At 32.0% G+C, this 8,223-nt stretch overlaps 1 protein-coding gene across 1 annotated transcript; it reads left to right on the top strand.

The window, feature by feature from the left end:
- The first annotated feature begins 5,443 nt into the window (after window positions 1–5,443).
- On the top strand, window positions 5,444–7,982 carry LOC111401648 (G-type lectin S-receptor-like serine/threonine-protein kinase RKS1). The gene is made up of 3 exons (XM_023029490.1): window positions 5,444–6,702; window positions 6,985–7,077; window positions 7,625–7,982. The coding sequence occupies exons 1-3, from the start codon at window positions 5,478–5,480 to the stop codon at window positions 7,828–7,830; spliced, it is 1,524 nt and encodes a 507-aa protein (XP_022885258.1). The 5' UTR covers window positions 5,444–5,477; the 3' UTR covers window positions 7,831–7,982.
- Window positions 7,983–8,223: the final 241 nt, after the last annotated feature.

Below are 8,223 nucleotides of genomic sequence, written 5' to 3'. Positions count from 1 at the left end.
CATTAAAATTTGCTAAAAAAATTAATAATAATAATAATAATTATTATTATTTTTGAGATAGAGACTCACTAAGAACTCGAAAGCCACCTCGCAAACTTTTATTATATTATCACGAACAATTTAAATAGTTATGCGAACTTTTGCATCACTCACCTGAAATAATTTTATGTAGTGAGATCAACAATCCAGCTACCTTCGCAAACTCACGGGAACTGTCATACTTTGATATGAGTGATAATATTGCATTGAACTTCGTATTTTTCACTTTTTTTTATCATTTAATATATGAAAAATAAATAAATCTTTTTAGCTTTCCTAACAGATTATGTGGACAAAATCATCATTAGGAATGTTCTAATCGATGGAAGATTAAAGGCAAGCATGCGATAAAAGAATATTGAGGACACAAGTTTAACAATGTGCAAAGATTGAAGAACCTTCAGTATAATTAAACAAGGTGCAATTAAAAATACTAATACTAAGACGTCCCGGAAATTAAAGGGCTGGGACGTCATTGTTGGAATAGAGAGCTCATTCTATTGTACAAACTGGAAAATTCATAACTTTGAGAATAGGAATATTCTACACAACTAACTCGGAAATTTCAATTTCATAATTCATTTACCTTGACAATGAAAAACCTTAATTACTCCCTAACTTCGTCCATTCTTGAATCTTAATAGCATGTCAGTCACAAGTCAATTTTCGTATTTTAAGACAAAATATAAGATTGAAAACAAAGGAACTTCATCCATTATTAACTCTCAATAGCATATGTCAGTCACAAGTCAATTTTCATATTTTAAGACAAAATATAAGATTAAAAACAAAGGTGGAAGTAGGTTTATTGCTAAATTTTATGTTGATCAATATATTTTATTTCAATTGTATCAGGGAATTCCACATTTTTTTTTTTTAACTATTATCTAATTTGGTTTTGTCTTTTAGTTTGATTCATAATAAAGTTAATTTGACGATCTAGTGAACAAAAATTATGTTAATACGTGTGCATCATCGAACACGCAACATAGATTAAACATGCCACTGACGATAGTAATTAAAATTTCCGTAATGCATCAATGAGTTTACAGTTCCATTTCACTTAGAAAGGGAACATAATAATTTTAAAAGGTGTCAAATTCTCTAATGACTATTTATTTACACAAAAATTTCAAGTAGGTCGTTAAACATTTTATGGTAACTTTTAAGATATTGAATTAATAATTAGAACTTGTGATTTGTGACTTGCACTATCTATTTCTGTTAGTAAAATTAGCGGTGAACAAAGCTCGATTTGGAACCCTTAATATGATTTCGCAATGTACTAGTCCCACATTTAAATTGATGCTTACATATTTGCCCATAATGAGGGAGCCAGCACCCGACGAGACTGCTCATACTAGTTCTGTTGAAATTTACAAGTAAATACAGTTTGAAGTTGGAACCCAGTTCTTTATTATAAATTTTTTGACGTATTAGAAGGCAAATGCTTTATGTATCTACTTATCTACTTCTGCTTGACTGAAAATACCGTGATTCATATTTTCTTTTTCTTCTTCCAATACCCACTTGAACTACTACTTTTAATTAGGGATTGCAATGAGGTGGGGCCCTCCGTCTCCACTCTGTTGGGCATTTTTGAGATCCAAGACTGTGGCGAGGTGAGGACTAAAATATGTTTATTTATCATCACGTTTATTTATTTTTTCAAGAAATTTGATATAAATTTTAAAGTATAAAATAATAAAAGATAAAAGGTCGGATAGGTTTGGGATCCGGTGAGGACCATGTCCCTCGCCTCCTCGCTGTTACATACCTAGCAGGGTCAGGGAGGAATATGTCATTTTCTCAGTCCTACTTTTAAAATTTTTAAGTTGTTTAAAAACAAAATGTTTATTTAGAGCTTGTTTGGGAGTGATTTTGAGAATTGATTTTTTGATCGTTAGGAGAAAAGTGGGGTCCACCTGTGAAAAGAAGAAGTCAAATATGACAGCTGAAATAGTAAAATAACGGTCTAAAAATCAATTTTTTAGGTGAAAAATCGGGCCCAAACAACCCCTTATTTTTATTTTAACTTTAGAGATGATATATCAGCCCACATTACTAAAAAAACATGATATATGCGCCACTAATTCTAAATACTTTAACAATTTTTTTAAGGAAATTTTGCTTGTATAGCACTAAATCGTGGGTCTCTCTCGTGTGAGAGAGTTGTTCCTCTTGCTCTACACAAGCAGGGTTCTTTTTTAACTAGCCATCAGGTAGGCGAAATCTGTCTAAAGGTTAGCTAGTCTATATAGCTATACCAATCAGCCTGCCACAACCTTCCTTGTCATAAACTGTCCAAGCCCCCGTTTGGCCTCCATTTTCAAGAAATAAAAATCCGTGGAATAGTAATTTTTTGAAAAGTGAGTGGTTGAAAAAATAAGAAAAGTTTTTGATTTACGTGTAATATTATTTTATGGAAGATTGTGTGGTTGAAAATATGATAGAGAAAAATTGAATGTAATGTAATGAAATTTAATGAGAGTCAAATGGGGATTAAATAGAAATTAATCCAAATTTATGTCCGATAATTAATTATTTAATTAACAAGTTAACTAATTATTCTAATTAAAAAGAGATTCATCATTATCAACTTGCAGTATAAGGCCAGAATATATAAAAAGAAAAATGTATTCCTTGACCTGCTTAAATACAAATTAGTGGGCATTACCGCTGCTCCCCGGAGCATAATTTAGTGGTGCAAATGATAGGAGTGAGGTAGTCTCAGCCTTGTTGGTAGCTGCAGTGTGAGGTTCGATTTCTGAAATATGGAATTGGACTCTTTGTAAGCACCAGTGTACGGACAAACTCTTGTTCCTTGTCTTGTTGGGGAACTCTCGCGATTTCCTTCCTCACGATGCTCTAGGACGGTGGGGGCCCTTAAGGTTGGGGTTCAACCTTTTTTTTTTTTTTTTTTTCTGAGGGCCTTACCGCTGCGGAAAAAACTCCAGTTTTCTAGTACTTTATTCATTTGGATTAAACAAAAACAAGAAGCTAATGATGATGCTCAAGAATTTACATTCAATTCACATAATTAACATAAACAATGTGGCAATTCTATTACCTTGGGCAGAAAATTCAGATTTTGGTGTTGATGGGGGGAACAAGGGATTTTGGGCAGAGATGAAATTATTTTAAGCAATTGTTATAAGGTAAGAATTTTGAGACCTGTTTAGTTTTGAATGGGCGGAATGAAATTTAAATTAATTAATTTTTACATTTTTTTAAGTGATCTGGCTATCTGAAACGATTCACAAAAATTGAAATCTAAACCAAACCGCTTTAATTACTATATAGTCTAGATGGCTACCTGAACTTAGCTGCCACACCCTTCCTGTCCTTGTCATAAACTGTCTAAATAGAAAATAATCCAAATTTATGTTCGATAATTAATTATTTAATTAACAAGATAACTAATTATTCTAATTAAAAAAAGATTCATCATTATCAACTTGCCGCATAAGGCCAGAAAATTTAAAAAGCGAAAGTTATTCCTTGACCAGCTTAAATACAAATTGGTGAGCCTTACCGCTGCAAAATAAATAAATAAATAAAATAAAAAAGAAAAAAAAAACCAGGTTTCTGCTACTTTATTCATTTGGATTAAAAAAAAATAACAAGCAAATGATGATGCTCAATAATTTAAATTCAATTCACATAATTAACATAAACGATGTGGCAATTCTATTACCTTAGGCAGAAAATTCAGATTCTAATGTTGATGCAGGGATAAAGGGATTTTGGGCGGAGATGAAATTATTGTATGAATTGTTATAAAGTAATAGTGCTGGGTCTAATATAAATATATATTTTCTTATATTGAGATGTGTTTAGTTTTAATTGGGTTGAATAAAATTAAAATTAATTGATTTTCACATTTTTGAAGCGATTTGCCCGTCTGAAATAGTTCACAAAAATTTAAAACTAAACTAAAACGTTTTTCGGTTCAACATTCAAAAAAGTGGTCTCTATTCAGTTCAACCTTTTTTTTTTTTTTTTAATTATAATCCCTATGTAAAACTAACTAAAAATTCATTTGCAAATTTTAACTCTTAACTATCATTTAAACTGATCGAACTTATTTATTTGAATGATTGTAATTGTAAGTTAAATATTCTTTTAATTGTTCGCTTTTATTTTAGTCCCTCCCCCCACCCCCTTCTCCCCTTTTCTTCTCGCAATGCCTCATAAAATGTAGTGATGAATTATGGATATTGATATGTTGAAATTATTCGGTTTTCCATTTGTCGAAATTAGTGTTTTATTTTATTTTATTTCTTTTCCATTTATTTTGGCAATTTTACATTTTCCTGTTGTTATATTTGTTCTTTTTTAATTTCCCTTTTCATAAACATAGTTTTAATGGAATGTAGTAAATTTGCAATTCAGGATGGGCAGGTAGGAGTAATAAGGCTCGACAGGTGCATTTTGAAAAAATCAAAGGAAAGACTCAAAAGACAAAAAAAATGTAGACATGTTAGAAACTTGAAAAAGACAGGTAGGAGTAATAAGCCGACTTGAAAGACTTTATATGGTAGTCTAATTAATATTGGAAAGATGGTCCCATTTACTATTCAACTATTGTTAGTTCGAGTATAATTTTACCAATTATAGTATTGAATTAATAATTTGAACTTTGCACCATCTATTTCTATTAGCAAAACTAATGAAAAATTCCTTTGCAAACTGTAACTCTTAACTATCAGTTATAGTTATTTACATAAATGGTTGTAATTTTAAGTTAAATATGCTTTTAGTTGTTCGTTTTAATTTTTGTCAATTATTTATTTATTTATTTTTCGTTTTTCACAATGCCTAATAAAATACAGTAATGCTATTTAGCCTTATTGGGGTTGTAATCCCAATTTAGGTAGCGCTAATGTGACATTAATTGATAGATAGAATTAAATAACTCATTTAATTTCATCTTTTATTCAACCAATTAGGTAGTGCCACCTACACTAGGGGTGTAACCCTTGCAACCTTAGTGAGACTACGTAACATTATTCTTAATATGGAAATCACTTTTATTTTAGTAGGTACAAATTATCAACTGAACTTGTCTTTAAAAGTTGATGAATAAATGGGTTTTGATGTGTGGAAATTGTTCTGTTAGTGATCCAATTAGTTTATTGCTAAATTGGGTGTCTATTTTTGGAAATAGATGTTTGTTTTATTAATATTAGGTATGCAAATTAGAATGGACGTGTTTTGAAAAAATCAAAGGAAACACTCGGAAGACTCAAAAAATGTAGACAAGCTAGAACTTGAAAACGACATAGAAAATATGTAAACTTATTCCCACCATAAAAAAAGAAGGAAGACTTTGAATAGTAGTATAATTGATATTGGGAAGATGGTCCCACTTCTCTTCAGTTATTGTTGGTGTTTACTTATTTATATGATTAGCTTTAACAATTGGTCATATCAAAATGGAGAAAGCTATAATCCTAACTATATCATTCTTCCTTTTGATATTCTCTTGTTTTGTGTCCCCAATTTCATCTGTTGACACCCTTAAACCTGGGGATAGTCTAAATTCATCTGCTTTCTTAGTTTCTGCTGACGGATTTTTCACATTAGGATTCTTTAAGCTCAAATTTTCCGGTGATAGTTATTTAGGAATAACGTATTGGAACGAAACAGGTGGGAACAATTTAGTATGGCTTTGTAACAGAGAAAACGGTATTAGTGATGATTCTGGTATTCTCACAATAAATAGTGCTGGAAAACTTATTATAACAAGCAACACATCAGATCCTACTGTGCTTTATGCAGGCCGAAATGGCAAAAATATAACAGCCACACTATTGAATTCGGGGAATTTCGTAGTGAGAGAGATGAATATAAACGATTCTTCGGATAGGGTGTTGTGGGAAAGCTTTGATTACCCAACTGATACTCTTTTTCCGGGGATGAAATTAGGTGTTAATCATAGGACTAGAAGAAATTGGCATCTTACATCACGGTTTGGCGTAGACAATCCCGCTTCAGGAGCTTTTACGTTGGAATGGGATCCAGGCACACGTATGTTGATTGTACGACGACGAGGGCTGATTTATTGGACCAGTGGCAACTTGAAAGACTATACTAATCAGAGCTTGAGATTGAATGTGAAGGAATTTGAGAATATACCTAAACCCAATTTTGAAGATTTCAATTACAATTTCACCAATGTTTCAAATGGTGCGGAGGATTACTTCAGCTACTCCCGTATAACATACCCCACAGCTATCCATGGGCCTCTTTCTGGATGGCAGCTGAGTTATAACGGGGATATATTTGACACTTATAATGGGACAATGATAGCAAAAGTGAGTCTTTGTTATGGTTACAACATTTACAAAGGCTGTGAATCATGGGAGCAGCCCATTTGCAGAAATCATAACGAGACATTTGTTTTGAAATCAGGGCATTTCGCTAATGGAAATGGGAGCGAGCCTGTTTCAGAATTTGTTTATGATTATAATCTTACTGAGAGTGACTGCAGAGAGAAGTGCTGGAAGGACTGTGAATGTGTAGGCTTTGCCTATGTCAGTGTTGAATATGTATGTACATTCTGGAAAGGGAAAAATTTGACTTTTGTACAGAGTTATGATGGTTCTGAACCTAAACAATTCATTCTTGTTCTAAAGGCTTCAGAGCCTTCGACCAAAAGTAAGTTCATATCACCAAATTAAGAAATTTTCAACATATGCACACATCCTTACTTCAATTCCTCTGTTTGGTGTTCATAATCCATTTGTTTTATTTAATAAACTTATTTTCATTCATTTTTGATTTTTTGCAAAAGAAATTTCTTCGGACTAAATATGTTGAAGATATATAAAGCACTATGCAGTTCAATAAATGTACTTCCCTTTTCTTCAATTCTTGACGTCCCATAGAGACATTTCTCTTTCAGCAATGTGTTTACTATCATCAAATTATAAATGACAGGATGGAAGTCATGGGAAATCATTACTTTGGTTATTTCAGTAGTTGCTCTTTTGTTGGGCTGTGTATGGTTCATCATCCGAAAAATTAAGCAAGGTATCTTTCTGATCACTTGTAGCTTTGAAAAACCTTCTTCATATTCCATACAAATAAAATACCCATAACAAAAATCTGCAAGCTGGAGAAGAGAAGATTATAAAGAAGGTTCTACGTGTTTCATATTTGATGTTATGTTGATATTTTTATGCGTACAATTTCACTTCAATAGAATGATTGGAAATATGATTACAAAAGACAGTAAGATTCATTTCAAGAGTTGTAGTTGCACAGTTGCACTGTCATTTTTTATGTAGTGAGTATTGTAATTGTTATAATATGTCGCTCATATAGAGTAGAACACATATTTATTGGAATAGATAGGCTGATGTTGGAACAGAGCAAAGTGAAGTGAGGAGAGTCAATATATAACAAGTGAAAGTGTTAAAACAATATCTCTACATGGTGTGTTTTTGTAAATATCACTGAGAATTTTTAGTATCTCCATTGCATGCTTAATTTGATATTTCTAGTTTTTCTAGATCTAATTCTTCTAATGATATTCATTGGCATTCTTATGTTGACGCTTTGGATGATCATCTCATAGGTAAAAGGAAGAAGGAAGAATTACGTGAACTAATGACCCTAGAGGGATATACTGAAACACATCCAGTTGAAAGTGATAGGGGACAGGGTCATCATCTTAGACTGTTTACGTATTCCTCTATCCTTAGAGCTACGGGCAACTTTTCGTCGACAAACAAACTGGGAGAGGGTGGTTTTGGCCCTGTTTATAAGGTAAATTTGAATTGAGAATATTATGTGTTGTTTGAATAGGATCAGCCCTTTGGAGCTTCAAATAGCAAAAATACTCTTATTGCCTTTTCTCTTTCTTAACCGTTGTCCTGAATCTTACTTTCTTAGGACACATCAATTTTATCCTATGTTTAGTTTGAGTTTCTAAACTATTTGTAAATGCTCAATTTTTTTTCTTTTATCCACACATTTTGAAAGACTCACAAGTACTACCTACATTTTCGACATTCATTTCTTTCTGCTTATGATTTAAATTGTTTATAAACACTTACCATACATGTTCAATCTGCAACTAATTGTTATTTTGATAAATATATTCGTGTTGCTTCAATATAAATATCGCATAGCCACTCCTATTGATAGCATCCACTAATTTAATAATAAATAAAG

The sequence above is a fragment of the Olea europaea genome, chromosome 10 (genome assembly GCF_002742605.1).
Source record: "Olea europaea var. sylvestris chromosome 10, O_europaea_v1, whole genome shotgun sequence".
Taxonomy (NCBI): Eukaryota; Viridiplantae; Streptophyta; class Magnoliopsida; order Lamiales; family Oleaceae; genus Olea; species Olea europaea.
This window is presented reverse-complemented; position numbering and strand designations above follow the sequence as displayed.

Bases quoted from the DNA above. Each gene is read 5' to 3' on its own strand.
- LOC111401648 (XM_023029490.1), top strand. From the start codon at position 5,478: ATGGAGAAAGCTATAATCCTAACTATATCATTCTTCCTTTTGATATTC. The intron at 6,703-6,984 runs GTAAGTTCATAT...TATAAATGACAG, and splicing joins TTCAGAGCCTTCGACCAAAA to GATGGAAGTCATGGGAAATC. The intron at 7,078-7,624 runs GTATCTTTCTGA...ATCATCTCATAG, and splicing joins CATCCGAAAAATTAAGCAAG to GTAAAAGGAAGAAGGAAGAA.